Below are 26,210 nucleotides of genomic sequence, written 5' to 3' on the forward strand. Positions count from 1 at the left end.
TTATGATAATTGTTAACTTCAGGTATAATAAGTTTTTGTAAGTTTTAAATTGAAATCAAGTCATTTGTTGGACTGTCAGCAGCATAAAGACACTTAAAAAATTGCATATAAATTTGATTCATTTCTAATGAAAAATGGCAAAGTTTTTTGGTACACTGATTATCAATTATAATTTTATCACATAATTGTTTCAATAGTTGTGTCATTTTAATTCTGTAGAATATTTTGGACATCCATCCTGAATGGCTATAAGTACCGGAAGCTTCAAATTTAATTTCTCTTGCTGACTCCCAAGAAAAAAAAAATTGTTTCCAACAATTTTTGGATAGCCATTTCTTAATAACTTTTTTGTGAAATTCTAGAACTCATTTTAAATGTCAAAAGTAGATTATCTGAGGGTTAACATCAATCTGTCTTTTTCATTGTACTTGGTTATATTAGCGATTTCTTTGTCTACAGATTTTTATGATTTTTGGAGTAAACCAAAAACACTATCAATTGGTGCAACAGAAAATCCTAATAGAACATTCTATGCAGCTGAAACCATAATTTCTGCAATATGATGGCGATAGGGTAGATAAAGTACCTTGACTGACAGACCTTTTAATGAATCAATAGAGTCTTTCAAATGTCCACTGTTTAGAGTAGTTGCATCATAACATATTCCTAATATTTTCCCAATAAGATTCTAGCTATTAAATTTTTCTATTACAGATTTCACAATGCACTGAGTATTCCCACATTTCAGTTTTTGTAGTGAAAAAAGCTTTGAATATTCTCTTTTATATTACTTTTCTTTCCTCATTTTGGTCAGCAAGACAAACAGAATTAAATATTCTAGAACAGGCAACAAAGAGTTGTAATTAATAATGAAGTATCTGAATTGCTTCCAGTATTAAGTGGTGTACCACAACATGAAGTTTTATCACCGCTTTGCAGATTTTTTGATATTTGCAGATGACAGTAAGTTTATTGCCGAAAAAAGCCAAAAAGATCAAGAAATATTACAGGATGATCTCAATGAATGAATTAAAAAAGTTAAATGGACAAAAAATTAGAGCATAAAATTATTAAAAAAATTATAACAAAAAATGCAAAGTTATGAAAGTTTACAGTACCCAAAAAAAAATTAATTGACCAAATGAATTAAGCTAACTACTTCATATATAACTACCCACAATGAATAAATGCATATATATATATATATATAAATATATATATATATATATATATATATATATATATATATATATATATATATATATATATATATATATACATATATAGATGTTTATATATATAACATTTTATTAAGTATATATTTTTATTTAGATGTTTATATACATAAAATGATTGTAATTTATATTTGAAAAGTTTGCATACTTTGGTGCAGACTTCTTCCATGCATTCAAATCACACAGTAATATCAGTTAGCAACGGAAGCGCAGGAAGTAAAGGAAGAAGTCGTTTTGAGGTGATTTTTATCTTTATCAAAGTGTAAGATTGTTTTTAAAGACAAAAATGCAGGCAAAACAAACTACTGTAACTAAAACATTGTTTACTTAAGAAATTGAATAATATTTAATTACTATTCTTAAATGTGTTTTTTTCTCATGCTTCTCACTGTTTGGATAAGAGTTATTCTGAATATGGCATTTTTTGCAACAAGGACTGTAAACATGTTTTTGTTCATTTGCACCTAATATCCCAACGTGACATTAGAAGATTACTTAAAAAAAAAATAAAAAAATCATTGCATAAAAGCAAATTTCTTTTATAGATTATAAAAATTATAAAAATGTTTTTTTTTTTAAAGTTAAATAAAGTATTTTAACATCATTAAAAAAAAAATTATTTTTTATCTGTAAAATAAGCTAAGATCAAAAAAAGTTGAACTCTAATATCAAAATGTTGTTTTATGAGGCTGTGTATTTGTATGGAATATTCAGTATATAAGTCTATACAGTATTGGCCATTAATAACAATCCACCATTATTTTTTTGAGATCATTCGACTTTTGATTGATAATAAATCAATGATTGTTTGACTCTTTTCAAATATGAAAAGTGTAAATTGATGAGCACCATATTCATAAAAGTATCAATCGATGTGCTAATTATCTGGGTTTTTTTAACACTTACCTCATAATCTAAAAAAATTATAATGGCCAAAATTAACAATCCACTCTATTATTTCAAAATTTCTTGAAATTGCATTTGTCTTTGAGTAAAACTTTGAACTTATTTGCGAATTAATAATAATTGTTAGATAATTTTTTTTTTTAATTTTTATGAATATTTGAAAAGTTTGTGTAAATGGAATATAAAAACTAGCATCTAATTAACATTTCAGTAATAAGAAAATCAAAATGACTGGAAAAACTATTGATAATATGACAAAATGTAAAATCATAACAATGGATGAACAAAACATCTTAATGAGAAAAATTGCAAAACATTTAAACACAACACATGCAACTGTTAGCAAAATAATGAATTGATATCATGAATACAATACAACTGAAAATCTTCCGCGTCTCAGAAGACCCAGCATTTAAAATGAAATAAATAAATGTTCACTTATTCGCATAGTGAAAAATAGAAAGTTATCATCTACTGATCTCAGTTGAAAAGGGCAGGAAGCTTCTGGTGTTGTTGTTAGTGCTCGAACAATTAGAAGAGTAATACAAAAGTACAATTATATGTGGCAAGCTGCTTGCAAAAAACCATGTCTATCAAAAAATATTAGATATCAAGAAAAAACTGGTGCTTAGCTCATAAAATTTGGTCAAAGAGCATGTGGCACAACTTTCTTTTCAGCGATGAAATGAACGTTGAGGTTGATTCAAGAAAAAACTGAGTAATACTGAGAAGAACGCCACATGAAAAAATGCGTCCAGATTGTTTTATGTATAGAACAAAACAAAGTAGTGGCAGTATTGTTTATATTTAGACATATTGGATAATTATTCGATGCCTTCTAATGATATTTTCCGAAAAGACATGGGAATTATCAAGATAATGCTCTATGTCATACTGCTAAGATTTGCAAGCAATGGTTTGAAGAAAACAACATTAAAGTCATGTCTTGGCATGCCAAGGCCAAGGCATGACTTTTGAGTGCAATTGAGATCTCCAGATCTGAATTGCATAGAAAATGTATGGTCTTGATTAGACCACAATCTTGGTAAAATTGAAATAAAAGATCTGGACCAGCTGAAAGAAGAAGTAACAAAATTACTAAATAATGTTCCAAAAGATATTACTAAAAATTTAGTGAATTCCATGCTGAAATGGATCAATGAATGCTTAAAAGCTAAAGAGTTGTCAACAAAAGATTAATTTTTATTATTTTTGTGTTTTTTATTTATTTTTTTGTTCTTATAGTTAGTTAATTTTGTTGATGTGGTTTGTTTATTTTGCCCACATTTTTTTTTTGATACATATAAACACTTTTTTTCATTTCAATATTTTAGTTTTTAATTTTTTTATTTATTACTACTTTATAATAAATTTATATGGTAGTCATTTGATTTATTTGAATAAAAAAAATAGAAGAAAAAATCTTTTTTAATTTTTAAAATATATAATTTCAAACTTATATCCATACTACAATAACATGATGGATTGTTATTAATGGTATTGAATATATTACCCTATTTTTAATACAAATTGAAAATTACAATTTTAATGACAAATCATTTATATTATATAATTATAATTTATATTATATAATTATCATTTATATTATATTATACAATTATAAAGTTTTATAACTTTGTAGTGATTTTGTAACTTTTTCTTTATACTTCTAATTTTTGGTTTTAATTTCTAGTTTTTGATTTTAAATGTTTTTGTTATCTATTTTATCTTTCTTTTTAGGGTTATCTTTCTGACACTTTGACAGGATTAATTAATAAAAAATTACACAAGGAACTTTTTTTAAGGTTGGTTTTTAAGCAGCCATATCAGTCATATACTTTTAAGGGTTTTTTATTAGCTTTTTCATTAATTTTCAAGTTTTTACCATTACTTATTTTTAAGAAATTGTTATTTTTAAAATAGGTTATTTTTTAAGGTTAGACATGGTTAACTAAAACTTTTTAAGTATTGTTTTATCTTTTACATGGCTAGTTAAAAGTTTATTTAATACTAATTTCTTTTTAAAATTTATCTGTTTATTTTTATTTGTTCCAATAAAAATGTTTTCTTTTCTGCTGATAATGTTGACTATTAGGCAAGGAAAATCTCTGCTGGTTATAAAGTTAGCTGTTTAAACCACACAGCACATAGTACTTGATACCAGGGTTGTTATCTGTCAAATATGTCTGAGATATGTTTTCTGTCGACATATATATGTCCCAGATGTTTTCTGTCGACATATTTTGACATAATTTTATATCTGAATTATTTTCTGCTGACATAAAATATGTCAGACATTTTCTATTGACGTATTTTGACATAATTTTATGTCTGACATATTTGTTTTTTGATATTTTCAAGAAAAAATCAATCTAACAAATTTATTGCGCATTTCAGATTGATACCAGGGTTGTTATCTGTCAAATATGGCTGAGATATGTTTTCTGCTTTCAGCTTAATTTAAAAAGTAAAGTGAAAATAGTTTAATAAATTTGTTGCTTTTTTGCAATCAGTTATGCTTCATAAAACTTTTATTTTAAACCCTATAAACAAACATCAATTGTTTCATAAAGGTCTTTTTCTGCCCTTTTTAGCGATGTATCATTTAATAGTATTGACTAATATTGACTAGTATTTATGCATCATTTGATAGTATTTGATAGTATTGATTAGTATTGGCGATTTCCCTTATTAGAATGTAAAAACCATCTCAAGTTGAGTTTTTATTACTGAAAGTGGTTTTTATTAGTATAACTAAACTTAAAATTATTCTTTTGATAAAAAATAATAATAAAAAATAAATAATAAAAAAAAACATTTTCAGTTTTTTTAATTAATAGTTGATCCTAAAAAAGATTTCATTATGAAAAATTGAATTCAAAAGATTCTATAAAAAAAACGCTTCACAGAATTTCAAAAATTTCGTGCCAAATTAAATTCATTTAAGCTAAAGAATTTGAAATATTTTGCAAAAGTTATATTCAGCTCATTAAATTCATATTAAGTTTTCGAAGAAGGTGATCTTTGAGGTTACTTAATTTCCCTTTGTAAAATTTTTTGCACATTTTACATTTTCCTCTTTCTTTATTAATTTTAAATTGACTTTTCACTTGTTCATTCAATAAATTATTCTCCATTTTTGACTTTAAATTGTAAGGAAAACCAAAAAAATAATTATTCCAATATATATTTCACTCAAAACATTTTATGCAAATTTATAATGCAATTATGCAGTTATAATGCAATTGTCAATTATTTTATTGTTAAATAAATCATAACTATTATAACTATAAGTATATTATTCGTAATTAGTTATAAATTATTACCGGTTAGTCTTCTTCATATGAATTTAATGAGCTGAATATAATTTTTGCGAAATATTTCAAATTCTTCAGCTTAAATGAATTTAATTTAGCACAAAATTTTTGAAATTCTGTGAACCGTTTTTTTTTATAGAATCTTTTGAATTCATTTTTTCATAATGAAAGCTTTTTCAGGATCAACCATTAACTAAAAATAACTGAAAATATTTTTATTTATTTTTATTTTAATCAAAAAAATAATTTTAAGTTTAATCATATTAATAAAAACAACTTTCAGTTATAAAAACTCAGCTTGAAATGGTTTCTAAATTCTAATAAGGGAAATCGCCATTACTTATCAATACTATCAAATACTCTCAAAGGATGCATCAATACTAGTCAATATTAATCAATACTATGAAATGATAAATCGCTAAAAAGGGCAGAAAAAGACCTTTATGAAACAATTGATGTTTGTTGATAGGGTTTAAAACAAAAGTTTTATGAAGCATAATTGATTGCAAAAAAGCAACAAATTTGTTAAACTTTTTTAACTTTACTTTTTAAATTAAGCTGAAAGCTGAAATGCGCAATAAATATGTTAGATTGATTTTTTCTTCAAGAATATCAAACAGCAAATATGTCAGACATATAATTATGTCAAAATACGTCAATAGAAAATGTCTGACATATTTTATATCAGTAGAAAATAATTCAGACATAAAATTATGTCAAAATACGTCAATAGAAAATATGTGGGACATGTTTTATGTCAGCAGAAAATAATTCAGACATAAAATTATGTCAAAATATGTCGATAGAATTATGTCTGACATATTTTATGTCAGTAGAAAATAGTTCAGACATAAAATTATGTCAAAATACTTCGATAGAAAATATGTGGGACATATTTTATGTCGGCAGAAAATGTCTGAAAATATGTCGACAGATCTACCAGACATATTATGTTGTAACACCCTGCTTGATACAGTAATAATAAAATACAGATATAAAGATAAAATAATTTGACAGTTAATTTTAGTATAGTTGTTCTGAATTTTTAGCCTGTTTACTATTTTTGGAGTTGATGGCTTTCAAAATAAAACAAACAAAAAAAGAGATGATTAATGTGATTTATTTTTTAATTTGATTATTAATTATTCTTGTTTCACTACTGTCATGTTTTTTTGTTTATTTGCACTTTCAATTTAAGAAGACAAATAAATCAAGCATAAAGAAAGCTACTGTTTTTATACAATTAATAAATGTTTTTATACATTTAATAAATGTTATAATTACAGAAAGTTATAAGCAGGTAGTTTGGTTATAATCAGTAAGTTTGGTTATTTGTAATGAAATAATTTTAAAGATTGATTATATATTACTGTTAGTATGTGATAAGAGTAAATGTACATACATATCTATAAAGGTTGTTTTTTTTAGGATTTTTTCCTACTTAGATATTGTTAGTCTTTGCAGATGTGCCCAAGTTTCTAGGGTATGGTGTTAAAATCATTAGTTACAAAGTTATGTATGAAATTGTTTTTATACACTTTTAAACAGTGCTTTCAAAAAAAAAAAAAGACATTTAGTTAAAATTAGTAAAAGAGTTTTCAGTTGCTAATGGTTACCTGCTTAACCACAAATTTTTTAAAGTTGCTGTTAAGGATGTAAAGAAAATTAAAATGGTTGTATCAAAATTAGCAGCATTACACACTGATTAACAACCTGAATGGAGTTAAATGTGGTTCAATTTAAAAGACCAACAGTTCTATTGAAGGATGAATTTTAAAAATGTTCAGATAAAAAGGTTTAAAGCTTTTAAAAAAATTTTCCCTGCTCTCACAAAATCTGAAATTGTTAAATTTGCTAAATCATTGTTTGTTTTTAAAAAAAATTTTATTTTGTCTTTGTTTTTCTATTAATTTTAAAAAAAGGACTAGAAACTAGAGCTTTGAAAAAGTGAAAGTTAATAATTTTTAGTGATGAAAGCAACTTCATGGTACAAAAATTGAAAAAGAAAATTCTTGTTAAAAAGTTCAAACTGAATAGTATAATTCCAAACAGCTTTAAATTTATTGCAGTTTTTTTAGTAATAATGCAGCTTGAGTTAAATAACACTTGTATATAAAAAAATCTTAATGAACTTTTTTTGAAAGCACAGCATATATATTCATTTTTTAAAATGTATTAGAAATTGTAAAAATGTAAAATTTTATAAATGATATAAGAGGGCGTCTTATTTGTTGTCAGGTTTTAAATATATATATATGCATATATATATATATATATATATATATATATATATATATATATATATATATATATATATATATATATATGTCTTATGTTATCTAAAGATGCATTCATAGTTATATATATATATATATATATATATATATATATATATTTTTTTTTGTTCTTGTAAAACATTTGTTTTTTTTATTTCTGTTCATTATTTTTTATTCCTATTTATTATACATTTTTTTTATTCCTTTAAAAACCTTTTTTTGTTTAAATTTTTAAATTTTTGTTTTTTATATTATATTTTAATTTTTGTCTATTATTATTTATACATAATTGAATTCAATATTTTGCAATAAAAAAATATTTATTGTATCTATTTTTGTTATTTATATTTTATGGTTATATATTATATTTAATAATTCATTTATCTACAAAAACCAATATTTATAGAAATATAACAATATTTAATAATAAGTTTGATAATTGATTTGAAAAAAAAAAATTTTTTTTTTTCTGTTTTTTTGTTAATTTACCTTCTCAAGGCCAAAAAGGCCACTACATACGAGGAGGCTACTTAATTGAGGTTATAACCCTCTCTCAGCTCTATATCTCCGAAATACGAACCTTGATTAACAAGGCTGCTGCGTGGAGAAACAAGTTGATATTTAATTGTTTGTTAATTAATTGGAAAATTGTGAAATATACGTTTAATTATTATGATTGCTTCAAATTTGTATAATCAAATAAATGAAATATTTTAGACATGGAATGTTTTAGCTTTGGATGGGAGTAACTGGCAAAGTGTCAATCTTTTTAGTTTTCAAAAGGATGTCAAGGTTTATTATTTTCATATTGATTTACAAATTTTTTGTAAGGTTTACAATGGTTTACTGTATTAATGTTCTGATTTATTTAATAGTTTTATTTTTATTTTCTATTATCTAATTTTTCTTAAACTGTTGCAAACTTTTTTTGTGTGTTAAAAGAAACAGAAAACGTTATTATATAACATATTTACTAGTATTATAAATAACGTGGTTAACTGCATTATTTATACCTTAAAGATAATAAAAGTATAATAAAGTACTGAAAATGGGAGTATTGATAATTACATCGCTTTCAACAAAAGTATAGATAATAGCATCAATTTCAACAATTATTTCTACTTCCTTCTATTTAACAAAATGACTTAAAATACAAAATCATTGAATCTTAATGGTTCAAGTTCAAGTTAAAAAATTATTATTGAATTAAATGTTTAATTATAAACAAGTACTTTCATTTTAATTTTATTATTTATTTAATTATAAATTAATAATAAAATTAAAATGAAAGTACTGGAATTATAAATGAATTCCAGTACTTTCATTGATCTTTTATTCACAAACAAACCAGAGACAATTTATGTCATACTCTTGATGCCAATACTTTAGTCTATTGGACCACTATGGTAGCATGTATATCAGACCACTATTATTGCATGGGGTAATTAATTACATCTTTTAGAAAAACTAGATGCTTTTGAAGTAAGTTAAAAAAATCTTTTCAAACAAAGCCAATATGTTGAAATTAATGAAACAATAAACAAGTTTTATTAAAGATCTGAAGTTATGGGTCTGCCATTATTAAGTATATATATAAGGGTAAACATATTGTAGATATTAGTAAGTTGACATCCGCTGTCAAGGATATGGTCACAAATTTAGTTGTTGTAAGGAGAGAGTTTATTTTTAGTGATGAGTTTTGAAGAAGTTCACAGTAAAAGGAAAGTTTTACTTTAAATGAGACAATTTTGTTATTTGGAGCTGCACTATTTGTAATGGCTTGTTGGTTATGTATCTGTATATGCCAATTACACAAAACACTTTTATATAGACCTTAGGAAACTGCATTATTCCATCAGCTGACACACTGATAGATATAAATAAGCAGTTTTACTAATATAATATTTCTGTTCATACAGCTTGCTTCACTAAAACCTTGGATAGAATTGGAAAAAAAAATTTATTGCTCATTTGCAGATTTAGATATATTTAATTTGGGATGAAAAAATTTAAATTTACTAGGTTTCTTAAGTAACCTAAGCAACCGTTAGATATCATTGATTACTCAATGATGAGATACACAATTGTGAGGTGTAAAGCACAAAACAATATGATGAGCTTACATAAAAGCATATTTTATTTGTATAAATATGTTTTTAAATACATTTTAAATACATTTTAAGATTTATGATATTTGTTTTTACTATTTTGTTTTATCTTTTTTGTTGTTTTAGTTTTTTTTGTTGATAATACAACTACATAATATTTCTTTCTTGTTAATATGTTCAATATGACTCTTGTACGATAATACATTTTAAGGTGATAGCTATTAAGTTTATACCTTATGAAAATGGTACCTAAAATTTTGCTTTTAAGTTTATACCTTATGAAAATGGTACCTAAAATTTTTGTGAAGATTTATCCTGAAAAATAAAAAAAGTTTTGTTGTTATAAAAAGATTTTAGTTTTTTTCAAAATAACTTTTGAAAAGATAATTTAAAATTTCTAAAAATAAGCAACAAAACCTCTCCATTAAAATGGCTTAGTAACTAGGTAGCGTTGTAAGGTGATAACTTTTAAGTTTATACCTTAAGTTTATCAAAATATATAATACCTTTTAAAAGTCTGCTAAAATTTATCTTAAAAAATAAAAAAAGCTTTGTTGTTATGAAAAGATTTCAATTACTTTCAAAATGACTTTTAAAAGAATAATTAAAAATTTTAAAAGATAAGCCACAAAACCTCTCCACTAAAAATGGGCTAGTAACTAGGTAGTGTTGTAAGTACAACTGAACAACTTTTATTAAATATTGTTGGATTCTTGTTGCAAAATAACTATATTTATTTGTATTCTTTATTATTAAAGGAGCTTAATATTTAAACATTTCATTATTTATGCAACAAAGTTAAAGGTAATTTAACAACATCCATAATTTTATTTTTTTGAAATTTAAATTTTTCTTGAAATTTTTTTTCTTGAAACTGATTTGTTTTGATATATAAAAATCAATAAATGTGAGTTCTCTCAATACTACTATTGATTTAATACTAATGCTATTAATTTAAGAAATTTTCGCTAGATACTAGCAGCTTCAGCTTTAATTACAAACAACTAATTATATTTAAATTCAAGCAAACGGTAACGCTACTTTTTAATGGCTTCTTTAAAGTTTGCAAAATGGGTTTCATTTTGGTTGCGCAAGTATAAAAAGTATTCCAGAATTACATTTTTATATACTTTTGTCTAAATTCAAACCTTCGTTTTTAAATCTGGTCTTGTTACACTGAATTTCAATTGGTTCTCAAACTTTTTTTTTAAATTCTTTAGGTTCTATTTATTCTATTATATTATATATTCAAAATTTTTACTTGCTCCTATTTTATATAGCATGGACATTAGTTTTTATGATGCCTAATTGCGGATTGGTCCTATTTTTTTTCCGATAAATTTTTTTGGTGTTGTTTTGTTCTTGTCACTGATTTTATTTTTGTTTTGCCAATATATTTTTGTTTACACTGTTCTATTAGGTATACACCTTGATTTCTTTATTTACAAATTTTTCAAAAGAAACTGATAAAGTTCTATGAATAAATACGCCTTCTAAGATTTTTGTATTATGGTTTAAATTGGGCTCAGTTATCTCAGTTACAATCTGAATATTTGATATTGCTTTTTATAGATGAATGTTAAAATCATAATTACCTATATGATTATTTGTTTATTTGAATATCTAAAAAACTTAATCTTTTGTTTTTATCCATTCAATTCCATTTCAATTGTGTATTAAATGACATGATGTTGACTGTTTAATATTTGTTGAAAATGAATGGCATTAAGTTTATTGGTAAATCATGCATGGCTATCATCTTTGTGGATTTTTTTTTTTAACATTTTCACTTCCAATAAGGCTGCAAGCAACCACTATTAGAGTTGGAAGTTACTGGAAGAGAAAAGATGAAGTTTATAGAGCAAGATAACAATTGACAGACGACTTAAAATATTGCAAGTTATTTGAATCAGGAAAACAAGATGAAGGAAGTGAATTCCAAAGAACTGATGTTCAAGTAAAAAAACTAGACTAATCATAATTTTTGGAGCACTCAGGAACAGTCACAGTAAAAGGATGAGATTTGAATGGCGGATGAGAATTAAATGACAAGTAACATGATAACGAATTTTAGTCAATGATACAAGAGAAGCTAGCTCTTTAGATCAGCGCCTATTATAGAATTGATAGAAAAGAGAAAGAGAAGCAACATTACGATGATGTGACAATGGTTGAAGGTTGCCTGCAAGAGCATGTCCAACTATCTAAAAGAGAAAGCTCATTATTTGAAGATCTGCTCCAGATATGGCAACAGTATTCCTTACAAGAATGAATTTGAGATTTATAAAGGTAAAGAATAGAATCCAGAGTTGGAAAGTGGCGAGCATGATAAAGAGATGCAACCTTAGCAGATGCTAATTTTACAATTGATTTGATATATGGTTTACATTGATCAGAAGTGAAAGTCAATCTTAGAAGATGAAGGGTAGATGACTCATTGAGTACATTACTATTCATAAATATAGAAAGATCTAGATTATTGTGATAACGATTAGCTGAAAAAAATTGAGTTTTATCTGAGTTAAAGTTCACCAGCCACGGAGAGCCCCATGCTGTAACAGAAGTGAGATCTTTTTTAAGCTCAAATGTCCTCTCCAAACAATCAGAAAGTGTCAGCTTCTTATCAAGACAAGAATAAATGGTAGTATCATCAGCGAATAATGCCACCTTAGGTGTGAGAATTTCTGGCAGATTGTTAATGTAAATTAAAAAAAACAAATGTAAATTAACAAATCAGCAGTAGAATGAGAACATCGAAATCCATTTTGATGATCAGTAAGTGTGTTATCAGATTCAAGATGAGAGGTTAAGTGTTTTTTAATTAAAGACTCAAAAGTCTTGCTTATAGGAAGTATCACTCTCCAGAATTTTTGAAAATAGGGATAACAGGTGCCGCTTTCCAGCAGGCCGGAAAATAAGACTCTGATAAGCACTTGTTAAATAGTTTTGAAACTATAGACGACAAATCTGGAGAACACTTCTGCAAGACTATAACAGGTATGTTGTCAGGACCACAAGCGGAAGAAGGGTCTAAGCAGGAAATCAAAAGGAAAAAATCAGGAAATCAAAAGAATTAGAATGAAGCGCCATGTAAATTGCTTTATTTTTGAAAAATTTCAGTATTACAAGTATTACAATTGATTCAAATTCAATATAACATATCCAAAAAACTAAAAATGGAGGTATAAATTTAGACGATGATCAGTATGTAAAATCGCAATTCTGGATGCCATAGTTTTTATACTTGCATAACCAAAATCCATTTAAAGTGATTTTTAAAGAAGCCATTAAAATGTGACGTTGCCATTTGCTTGTAATTAAATATAAATAATTGTTTCTAGTTAATGCTGAAGCTGCTAGTATCATAAATCTAGTTAAATTTTTTTAAATTAATAAAAAACTAGTATTGAAAAAAACTTTGTATTTATTGATGTATATATATTAAGTTAAACTCTCATACAAGATGTCATCATTTATAACATATTTTGATTTAATATTTTATAACCTGAATTGGAAAAGTATAACTTCTACTACATACATAAAAACTTGCAAAAACTCAACTTATTTTTATAATTGTGTTTTATTTATTTTAGTCATTAGTGTCATATTTTAATATCAAAGTTTGATGTCTTATCTCATATGAAGTATTGAAGCAAGGAATCTTTTCTCATATGAAGTCTTGAAGTAGGAAGTTTTATCTTATATGAAGTCTTGAAGTAGGGAGTTTCATCCTATATGAAGTATTGAAATAGTAATAGTTTCATACATTTACATTTTTATATATATATTTATTATATTATTATGATATATATATATATATAATTAAATATATATATATATATTATTAAATATATATATATATATATATCAACCCTCGGAATTAGGGTCGGCATTCGGCAATGCCGACCTAACTGCCGACCTGAAAGTATTTGAGATCGGCAAAAATTTGCCGACTTCGTTTCTATGTTTTATGGTTAAACCTTTCTATCAAATAATTTTTGCCGACCTGATGCCGACCCCAAAAAGATTGAGGTCGGCATATTATTGCCGACCTCATTTTTCGTAATTCCGAGGGTTGATATATATATATATATATATATATATATATATATATATATATATATATATATATATATATACACTCTTACTTGGTCATCTTTAATTTTATATAAAATGTAAATTTTGTGTTTTAAAAAAAAAATAATAATTTAGAAGACCGGAAAGGTTTAAAACTTTAAAAAAATATTTTTTTATTGTTAGATTGCCTGCCCAAAACCTATTTGTCAGTCGATTTAGCAGCACTCCTCTCATATTTACCTATTTTTCAGTCAATGTAGCAACACTCTTTCCATGTTCTACCTATTTGTCAGTCAATGTAACGGCATTCCTCACATGTTCTACTTATTTGTCAGTCGATGTATATAAACAGTAAAAAAAAAAAAACATTCAGAATGTTTTCATTTGATTAAGAAAATAAAAACATTCTAGTCTATTATTTGTGCTTTTGCTGTTTTTAAAAAAATTATAAATTTAAATAATTTCCTCGATTAAATTTAATGGTATTAACATAAACTGTACCTTGTTTTGTCTTTTTTAAACACAAAGAGTTGTTAAGAGTTGTTTTTTTACCACAAATGGTAAGTTTAGATGTCAAATTATAGGAGAATATATAATATGAGGGCTCGATAGATAAAAACAATTAAGTTTTTACATATTTATTTCAATTAATTTAATACTTTTTATTTTGTTATATATAATTTATTACATTAGTATTAATTTACTATAGACATCAGTTATACAGAGTCTCTCCAGAAGATGTGGTGGTTTTTTAAAATGTCTAAATCTTGAAGGGTGCGAAGGAATAGAAGATGATGCATTAAGGTATTTTTTTAACATTTAAAAATATTTTTTCAATATTTTTTGTTTTTATTCTTTCACAATTTGTAATTTTCATTTCACTGTATCAGATATTGTGTTTAAGCATTGGTTTGGATATTTTTAGGTTTGAAATTTTTTAATGCACATAGAAGTTGAATGCATAATTTTATTTATTTTCTTTCGTCTACTTGTCAGAACTTTTTCTAATGAGTGTCGCAATATTGAAGAGTTGGTTCTTAAAGATTGTCGGAAGATAACAAACAAAACATGTATCTTTCTAAGTGATTCTGCAAGCCGCTTAACAACACTCAGCATTGAATCATGTGTAGAGATTAGTGATCGTGGATTATCACACATTGGGTTTGTTATTTCAATTTTTATTTTACAAGTAATGAAATAAAAGATTAAATAATTTTTTCTATTGTTCTTTTTTTTCTGTCAGAAAAGGTTGCTCCAAGCTTCAGAACCTAAATATTTCTTGGTGTCAAAATTTAACATCAGCGTCTCTGTGTGACATAGCTAATGGTTGTCCTTCACTAAAAATGTTAATAGCTCGTGGTTGTGTCAAGGTTTTTTATTATTTAACATTTTTTTTAACATTTTTTTTGTTAATATTTGCTGACATGATGTTTTTCAATCATTAATTTTTTTAAATGATTTTAGTAAAATTTGTAATTATCACTTGAAATTTTAATGAGAAGTTTAGTATCTATTTAGATTTCTGATGAAGGTATTTTAGCTATTGCACAAAAATGTTCTGATCTTAGGAAATTGGTTGTTCAAGGATGCAGTGTATAAAATTTTTTTTTTGATAATTAAATTTAAAATAAGATTATATTTATTGCGATTATATTATGTTTATTATCTATTTGTGTCATTTGAGTCACAGTTTGTTTTATTTTTTAGGTCATTGTGTGTGTTCTTTTTTGTGTTCAAATTTATTAATGTTGATTTTTTTAAATTTATGATTTATTTTATTCTTAACTTTTTCTTTGTATTTTCATATTTTAGGCAATAACAGACAGTTCCATAAAATTAATTGCAGAACAATGCAAAGATTTAGATTTCCTTAGCATATCTGATTGTGATTTGCTGTCTGATCAATCACTTAGATATCTTGGCCTTGGATGTCATAAACTTAGGTATAACTACTTTTTTAATCAACAAAAAAAAAGTTTGTGAAAGTTTTGTTTTTTTGTCAATTATATTTAATAATTATTTAAATTGGTTTGTTGAACTTTTAAATTGGTTTCATTTTATTTATATGTTGCTAATATTTATTTTTTGTATTATAAGCAAAAGAACAATAATTTTGAACTTCATGATTATATTTTTTATATAATATTTATAATAACCATAAACAATATATATATATATATATATATATATATATATATATATATATATATATATATATATATATATATATATATATATATATATATATATATATATATATATATATATATATACATATGTATATATATATACATATGTATATATATATGTATATATATAAATATATATATATATATATGTAAGTATATTTATATATATATATTTATATATATATATATATAATCCCTAAATAAATTAGTCGATAAAATTAAAATAAAATAAAAAATAAAACAAAACATAAATTAAATAACAAAAATAGTAAAAAAAAGGTACATATATTCTGAAATAAAAAAACAAAAAACCTTCTAGTCTATTAAGTTAGATTTTTGTGGCTTTTTGAAAAACGATGAAATATAATTACTTTCCTCAATTATTTTAAGAGCTTTTACATATAGTATACATTATTAATTTATACATCAAATACAAGGAACAGAACGTTTATTTCAAAAGGTTCTTTAATTTTGCAAATCTGATACTTTAGAGCAACAGACAAAGATAAAACCAGTCAGTTTTAAAGTTTTTATTTTATTCATTTTCAACTTATTTTGCATTGTGCTTTCCTTTATTTAGAGTTTATTGAAATTTGAAATTGATTCTTCTTTAATGAAAGAAATAATTAAAAAATGCACTTGTTTATATTTATGCATGTTGTTCATTAAACTTTTTTCTATTGAAGTATGGAGTATAAAGTAAAGCATGAATAAAATATATTTTTATATTTTTATTTGAAAAGATTATAAAGTTTATCAGGTTTTAGTCTTTCTTATAGTTTTCTATTTATGAAATAATACATTTTAACTTTATATTCAATTTGTTTAATAATTTACATCTTAAGATTGCTTTTTAAAAATGTTTAAACAATTAAGTAAAATTTTCTCTTGCTAGAGATTATTTTTAATTTACCTTCAACAATAAATTTGAAATGAACTTAAATGTCTTCAACAATAAGTTTAAAATTAAGTTTTTTTTTTTTTCTTTGTGAAGAAAATTTTAAAAAACTAGAAAATAAAATCTCAAATTGTTTTCAATAATATTTATAATTATAATATTTACAATTATAATTATAATGTTTATAATTATAATTTATAAATTATGTTTGAAATGTTAGGGGAGATCAACCAGGGTGAAAATTGACTAAAATGTCTATTTAAAGCAGTTTCTCTTCTTTCAAGTTCTTATTTTGGTATGACATCAATTTGCATTTAAATGTTTTCAAACTTTTTTTTCTGTATATTTAGAGATATAGTTATAAGTTATTTATTAATCAATTAATCTCAAAAAGTGTAGGTTTTTTTTCATGTTTTAGGTAACAAGGGAACAAATTACTAAATACTGGTTATTTAGTAATTTGCATTTAGGGGCTGAAATAATTTTTTTGGGTTATTTTAGTACCATTGGTTATTTCCACACAACAAAACATACATTTTGTATAGTTATATATGTTAGTTCTGTTGCAAATGTGTGATTTCAAAACTATATTTTGCAATTATACTATTTATATATTTTATTTTATTTTAATTTGGAATATTTTTCATCATAAGTTTATCATTTTTTACTTGTTTTTCTGTTTTAAATAGTTTAGAGTTGATTCTGATGATATTATACTCAAATAACCAGTGGTTATTTCAGTACTCTATAAAGTACTGGAATAACCATAAAAATAACTAGATACATTGAAAAGATTGTTTTTGGGTAATGTTTGCAATCTAATCATGAATGCATTTTACAGTTAGATGAACATTTTATCAGAATATTTTTTCAATTCTCAATTTGCTATGATGCTTTTGCATTAATTGCAGGTTTGACAAAAAAATCCAACAAACAGTTATTTGAGTACCTATTTCTTATATTAATTTATTAAAACTTGAAATCTTTGATATTTTCTAACAGTTTTTATATTACTTTCAAATAAAGTTAAAAAATAACAATAACAAAGTTACAAACTAACATTTGTTAACAATAAACACATTTTATTCAAATTATCAATATATATATATATATATATATATATATATATATATATATATATATATATATATATATATATATATATATAGATCTATAGTTTGTTGGCTTTGGGAAGAGTGGAAGGAAAAAAGTGATTCTTACGCCAACACATACGTCACTTTTAATTACTTTTGACTTTCGTCCATCATTTTCGTGTTGGACGAAAGTCAAAGCCATTAACTTAATTACAAATTAATTGTTATATAAAAAAACCACAAAAACGCAAATTTAATTGACCAGAATGTTTTTAAAAACATTCTTAATGTTTTTAAAACATTTTGAATGTTTTTAACAATATAAACAATGTTTTTATTTTTATTTTTTTTAATAAAATGTTTTTATTTTTATTTTTTTTAATAAAATGTTTTTATTTTTATTTTTTTTACTGTAAATCATGCACGGAGTGTTGCTACATCGACTATCTTGTAGCCTGAATCGCAAGGGAGTGCTGCTACATCGACTGACAAATAGCCTGACTCGCAAGGGAGTGCTGCTACATCGACTGACAAATAGCCTGACCCGCAAGGGAGTGCTGCTACATCGACTGAGGGTTTGGTTGGGGCAGGCAGTCTATCATTATTAAAAAAAAAAAATTCCGGTCTTGCATTTTTATTTTTACTTTTTGTCAGGGTTCTATATATATATATATATATATATACATATATATATATATATATATATATATATATATATATATATATATATATATATATATATATATATATATATATATATATATATATATATATATATATATATATATATATATATATATATTGCCAAATGCTGACCCTAATTCTGAGGGTTGATATATAGATATATATATAGATATATAGTTTAAAATGATATAGTTTAAGATATAGATAGTAAAAGATATATATAGATATATATATTGATATATAGAAATATATATAGATATATATATCTGATATATATCTGATATATATTCTGATTCAGACTTCGAGCCAGGCAAATAGATAAAAAGAAAAAAATAAACCAAGCATTACAAAAATAGGGCCAACATTACAATGGCAACTATTTATAATATCTCTCCTATGGTTCTGCAGAGAATTACGATGGCGGTTGTTCAAGCTGCAGGAGTAGACATAAACGCCATCAAATCAAGTCTCTCAACTACAGCTATGATAATGAAAAAAGAAAATAAAGAAATTTCAGATATTGCTAAAGAAGATATTAAAACAAAAGTACGTTCATCTACATTCCCATGTATAATTCATTTTGATGGAAAAACTATATTTGAGACAGTTAAAGGAAAGAAACTAAAATCCGAGTGACTAGCTGTACTAGTAAATATTAATGGCGAATCACACTTGTTGGGTGTGCCTTCTTTACCATCCTCTTTAGGAAATTTTTTTTTGTTAATTCACCTCCTTTAGGCTGAGAAGGCCACTACAGAAGGCTCAAACTCGGAACCTCTCGCTTATGAAGCAAGCGCTCTACCACTACACCACTACCGCATGATCAATATAAAGGAATAATGCAGTTGCTATATGAATATGGTATTAAATCAAATGTTGGTAGATTGTGCTTTGACACAACAACAACAAATACTGGCATTACAAGAAGGACTGTTAATAGAATTACCTATGATTTAGGTAAATACATTCTCCAGCTTGCTTGCAGGCACCATGTTACAGAGCTTAGAATAAGTCATTTTCAGAAACATGTTGCTCATGAAGAAAAGGTAGGACCAGAAAATCTTTTTTTTAAAAGATTAAGAAATAAGTTTGACAATCCAGAGTTTTATTACAATCCTAAAAACATATTAAGGTTTGATTCGTCATTAAAGGCTGGTACGATAGTTGAAAAACAGCAACAAATGCACTCAAAAATTGCAAAAAATACATTAAAAAGAAAAATAGCTAGGGAAGACAGCTTGTAATTATTTATTTATCGAAATCAGGAATTGTTAAAATAAAAAAAACAGGTGCAGTTAATCATGCAAGATTTCTTAGCTCAGCTCTTTATTATACAAAGTTACATCTGCTATCTAAACAACTAGGTTTTTGGATAAAAGAGGAAGACATAAAAGCTCAAGTAGAACAAATTATGGAGTTTTTATTTGTTGTTTTTATGTTCCATGGCACTTGCAAAGCCACAATCCTATTAAAGCCCCATACCTTTTTATTACAGCTCTATATCAAATGACTCTGCATATAGATTTTTTTTGCCAAGAAAAAGAAGCTGTAGATAAAGTCATTGACTCAATATTAAAACACTCTTGGTACTTAGACTCAACTTTGATACCTCTTTCACTTCTAGATTATAAAGTTCTTGATGAAGATAAAGCACTAATCGCCAAATCAATTTTATCTTAGAAAATGCCATTTTTAAAGGCATCTGATTACAAAATTGAAACTAAGTGAATACAAAATTGAAAAAACTGAATATCAAAGAGATAATCAACCTAGATAGCACAACAGCTAGTAATCCACCAAATTTGGCGGTGTTAGTTAACAAGTTTCCCTTCTTTTTTTTTTGCAGTAAATGGGTTTACAGAAGAGAGAATAGGCGATTGGTTTTCACTTCCACCATCTTTCTGGCACATTCAATCATATTACAACCAGTTTTTAGGCTATGCAAAAACTTTGATTATAGTAAACGATTATGCAGAAAGAAATGTAGGCATGATGCAGGAGTTTACCCATAGATACATTAGTGAAGAAGAAAAACAAATGAGACTGGTAACCATAGACAAAGTTCATTATGCCATGAAAAAACCTGAAAAAAGCTCCAGCAAAATGACAAAAAGGAATGTGGAAATAGGTTTAAATAACATTAATAATTTCAAGATATTCAAAAGTGATTAGAAAACTTTTTTTTATCATTTGTAGGCTTTTTTGTAAGGTAAATAGAAAACCTAGTTATTATCATAATTGGCGCGAGTAACTTAAAAATTGATTTTGGCATAAAAACTTGAATCAATTTTTAATTAGTAAAAAAATGAGGAGGGACCCCGGGATAGATAAGGGTGAGGTAAGGCAAGTACATTACTAATTGAAGTAACAAGCAATTTACAATATTATTAACCAAAAAATATTTTTATTACACATGGCTGTCGACACGGAAGGGGGAGGGGGAAGGGGCATGCCCTTTTTTTTCAAGAACCTTTTTTTTTTATATATAAAATTGAAAAATGGCCCCCCCTCCCCCTTCACTTTGAAGGCTGGTTCAATGGTCCTGTTATATTAGAAAAAATGTATTTGAATACTCCAAATGCTTTCTTAGTATCACAACAAACTCACCAATTTTGTGAATTTATAGATAATTTGAATAAAAAATGCTTGGTAATAAAACCAAAACAAAAATATGTATGATTTTAAATGCAAAATATATGTAGTTTAGGCCCTTTTTTTTTTAATTCAGCCAACTTGGTTTAAATTAGACCCTCCCTTAACATCACTGAAATCAGCAACTTTTGATAAAAAAATTGATGTTTTCTTCACAAAAATGAGCCTTGAGGGAGGGTCTAAAGTGGTCAGAAAATGCCAGGTATGCTTTAAAACCTACTTTCTATATATTTGCACCAAATTTAACGAGATTCGTATTTTTGTTTTGGAAATTCTCTCATTCTGAATCACCCTAATATATATATATATATATATATATATATATATATATATATATATATATATATATAGTTCTATAGTTTGTTGGCTTTAGGAAGAGCGGAAGGAAAAAAGTGATTCTTACGCCAACACATACGTCACTTTTAATTACTTTTGACTTTCGTCCAACATTTCCGTGTTGGACGAAAGTAAAAACCATTAATTTAATTACAAATTAATCGTTTTTTAAAAAAACCACAAAAACGCAAATTTAATTGACCAGAATGTTTTTAAAAACATTCTGAATGTTTTTATAACATTTTGATTGTTTTTAACAATATAAACAATGTTTTTATTTTTATTTTTTTTAATAAAATGTTTTTATTTTTATTTTTTTTAATAAAATGTTTTTATTTTAATTTTTTTACTGTAAATCATGCGCGGAGTGTTGCTACATCGACTATTTTATAGCCTGACTCGCAAGGGAGTGCTGCTACATCGACTGACAAATAGCCTGACTCGCAAGGGAGTGCTGCTACATCGACTGACAAATAGCCTGACTCGCAAGGGAGTGCTGCTACATCGACTGACAAATAGCCTGACCCGCAAGGGAGTGCTGCTACATCGACTGAGGGTTTGGTTGGGGCAGGCAGTCTATCATTATTAAAAAAAAAAAATTCCGGTCTTGCATTTTAATTTTTACTTTTTGTCAACAAAATATCGAAAAAACTTTCGGACAACATCTAAGGGTTCTATATATTTATATGTATATATATATATATATATATATATATATATATATATATATATATATATATATATATATATATGTTTATTTATATTATGTATATATATTATGTATATATATATATATATATATATATTTATTTATATTATGTATATATATTATGTATATATATATATATATATATATATATATATATATATATATATATATTTATTTATATTATGTATATATATTATGTATATATATATATATATATATATATATATATATATATATATATATATATATATATATATATAAATATATATATATATATATATATATATACAGTCCCAAATTATTAGACGCACTCGAGTTTTTTAAGAATTAATCGCATTATACCAGTTTATATGCAGTACATTCACATTTAAACATGGGTGTGATGGAATTTAATGTAGGAAATTTATTATACAATTCGTGTTTGTGTGTATTTTCCATATATGGTATTGCAGTGTGAGTCAATTAGTACATTACCGCGTCAAAGTCGAAAGCTGCTCCAATCGCTTCAGTTGCGGACGTGTTTATCTGAAGTGTTTGTTTATTTAGCAGTTTTACAGTACATATTACGCATTTAACTGTTTATTTTGTGTGCAACGTTTATAAATAATAATAAGTTTGAACACTTTAAGCGTGGGTAAAAAAGCCAATCTTACACCCTGCAAAAAAGCTGAAATAAAGGCCCTTGTGAATGCTAAAGTACTTTCAAGTTGCGAAATATCACGATTGGAGATATTTAACGCTAGTATACGACACATAAAACAGAAGAATTGATCCCAAAACGAAAGAAAAAATGCGGCAGAAAGCCTATTTTCACTCCAAGGGCAGAAAGATCTTTAAAGAAAATTGCCTTGAAAACAGATTTGCTACCACAAAACTGATAACATCGCAACTCCAAGGTGTTAATGTGAATGCTTCTGAACGCACTGTTCGAAGAAAATTAATAGATTTAGATTTTAAGGCCTGCCGTCCTGCCAGGAAGCCTAAGTTGATACCTGCAATAAAAGCTGCAATAAAAGCAAAGCGTCTGACATGGGCCAAACAGTTCCATGTTAAAGATCTGGACTTCTGGAGATTGGTAAGTTGTTACAATTTCTTTACAATTTCTTCACAAATAATGCATTTAACCTTTTTCTATGATGACAGAAGACCAGCACAAATGTTTAGTGATTTTTGTTGCTATTTTTGACAGGTCTGCTTCAGTGATGAAAGCACATTTGAAATTTTGCAGAACAAAGCTCAGTTTGTGCGTCATCGTCACAGAGAAAAATTTTATCCTGACTGTGTTGTGAAGCACCCTACAAAAGTGATGATTTGGTCAGTCATCAGCAGCAAAGGCACTGGACGTCTGTACGTGGTAAATGGTATGATGAAGCAAGACCAGTACAAAAATGTCTTGCAAAATCGGTTGATACCGCAGCTCCAAGAATGGTTTCCGAATGGGGAACCATTCACTTTTATGCAAGATGGAGCTCCCTGTCATACAGCTCGATCTGTCAAAGCTTTTTTGACAGAGCAAAATATTCCTCTGTTGGATTGGCCAGGTAATAGCCCGGATCTGAACCCCATAGAAAACGTTTGGGAGTTGATGAAAAGAGAAGTGGCTAAAGATGTTATTACAAACAAACCTCAACTCATAGAAAGAATAATTTATGTCTGGAATCATCATCCTCAAATGCAGGAGGCGGTACAGTCCTATATTGACAGCATGCCGCGCAGAATTAAAGCTCTTCTAATGGCTAAAGGTGGCTCAACAAAATATAGACATTTAAGTATATTTATGTCCGTTTTCTTTAAAGAATCAATAAATACATACTGTTCTTTCATAATAATGTTTTATTTGTAATATAATATAGATAATCAAATGGATAAGCAAAAAACATATATTCTGGTAAATACACAATTCCTGTATGGTATCACAAGACAATTTTCATTTTTCATAAAATTTTCTAGTGCATCTAATAATTCGGCCAGGGACTGTATATATATATATATATATATATATATATATATATATATATATATATATATATATATATATATATATATATATATTTATATATAAATATATATATATATATATATATATATTTTATATATATATATGTCTATGTATATATATATATTTATATTTGTATATATATATATGTATATATATATATACATATATATATATATATAAATATAAATATATTAGGGGTAGTCATTTTGAGGGAATTTTTGAAAACGAAGTACATACCCAGCTAAAGTCGGAGCAAATATGCTAAAACTTAGTCAAAAATTTTTTTAGGTCAATTGGGTGACTTTTAAGTCCTCCTCAAGACTAAAGTTGTTAAGAAGTTGTACTTCAAAAAAGGAAAAATAGTGTGTGTTCAGGGTGTTTTAGGGGGATTTAAATGAAAAAATTATCTCCATTTTTTTTTCTTTCTTTGTTATTTGTTATATATATTTTCATTTTAAAAGAGTATGTCATCATGTTTTTTACATATTCTTGGTTAAAACAATATTTACGAAAGGAAAAAATGAAAATTTTATGTTGGTTATGAAAATCGGCAACAATAAAAAAATTCTTTTAAAATAATGCAGAAGAAAATGTACTGAAGATACTGCACTGTATTTTTAAGTCACTAAGAGTTTTTATAAACAAATTGTATGTGAAATTGCATTACATTATTTTATTTTTGTAAATAACTTTCGTATTTACTTGATTGTTATTAATCGAATTACAATATAAAGTAAAATTGTATTGAAGTTTTTAACTAATTACAAACCATTAAATTTATTTAGATTGAATACAAAATGGAAAAAAAAATTGTAAAAGATATTGGGAAGAGAAGGTTTCTCAGATCAAGCAAAAGCAAACTTTTTATCATAAATGAGGCTAAACTAGCTATTACATGTACATATTCAATTTAAGAAAATTGTTTTGAATTTTAAACTTTATGTTAAAAATTAAAATATTGATTTTTTTTTCTTAAGGTCTTCAACTCCCTACTGGAATGGATATTCTTCAAGACATTGCCTACAGAAGATTATTACTTCCTCATAATGTTAAGAAGTCAACAATTTTATCATGCCCTCCTAACAAGATTCAGGGTTACAAGAGATGTGAAGTAGATGATTGTGAATGCATTTTAGGCTTAATTAAAAGACCATGACTTAAAGCGGGATTTCAAGTAATGTCAGATAAAAATATTATCAAGAACCTAATGAAGATGGACAAGAAGTATTCAGATTTGAGTAGAAATAAATACAGAGGAACAGCTAGAGACAAGGTTAATCAAGGGGAGTTTATTTCATTTTTGAAAAACAAAATTAGGAAAGATAAAAAACGCTTATTTTAGTTTGGGATCAGAAGATAGAAAATTTAGCAAAAAGGTTTTATGTTGTTTTTAGTGGGTTAATTTGACCTTTTTTATTAAAATTTGCTAATTTAACATACATTATTTGTTAATACACATACACCATGTAAAAATAAATTTTAGGTGAAGGTGTGAGGAAGGAAGTTCTGAAGGTGTGAGGAAGAGGACAAGGCTAGAACACGAATCTCCTAAGATTGACGCTACCTCAGAATTAGACTTGAGTTTCACTGACACTAGCGCTGATTCTGATTCAGAATTTGAACCCAAAGTTTAGCATCATAGAAGAGCTGATGATTGTAACATTACTGCCAAAGTCCCTATAAATATTTTTGATGGAAATGTATCTATCATAGCTACAGCAAATGATATC

General features: G+C 25.8%; 1 protein-coding gene across 1 annotated transcript in view; it reads left to right on the forward strand.

Moving 5' to 3' along the window:
- Positions 1-1,312: 1,312 nt before the first annotated feature.
- Positions 1,313-26,210, forward strand: part of LOC100200452 (F-box/LRR-repeat protein 2) — a 34,880-nt gene continuing 9,982 nt past the window's right edge. The window contains exons 1-9 of the mRNA XM_065810521.1: positions 1,313-1,474; positions 3,882-3,946; positions 6,887-6,941; positions 8,452-8,526; positions 14,629-14,723; positions 14,916-15,080; positions 15,163-15,289; positions 15,438-15,512; positions 15,732-15,862. Of these exons, the coding sequence (XP_065666593.1) occupies positions 1,403-1,474; positions 3,882-3,946; positions 6,887-6,941; positions 8,452-8,526; positions 14,629-14,723; positions 14,916-15,080; positions 15,163-15,289; positions 15,438-15,512; positions 15,732-15,862 (860 nt within the window). The 5' untranslated portion in view covers positions 1,313-1,402. The remainder of the gene's footprint in view (positions 1,475-3,881; positions 3,947-6,886; positions 6,942-8,451; positions 8,527-14,628; positions 14,724-14,915; positions 15,081-15,162; positions 15,290-15,437; positions 15,513-15,731; positions 15,863-26,210) is intronic.

Source organism: Hydra vulgaris, chromosome 11 (genome assembly GCF_038396675.1).
Source record: "Hydra vulgaris chromosome 11, alternate assembly HydraT2T_AEP".
NCBI classification, from domain to species: Eukaryota; Metazoa; Cnidaria; class Hydrozoa; order Anthoathecata; family Hydridae; genus Hydra; species Hydra vulgaris.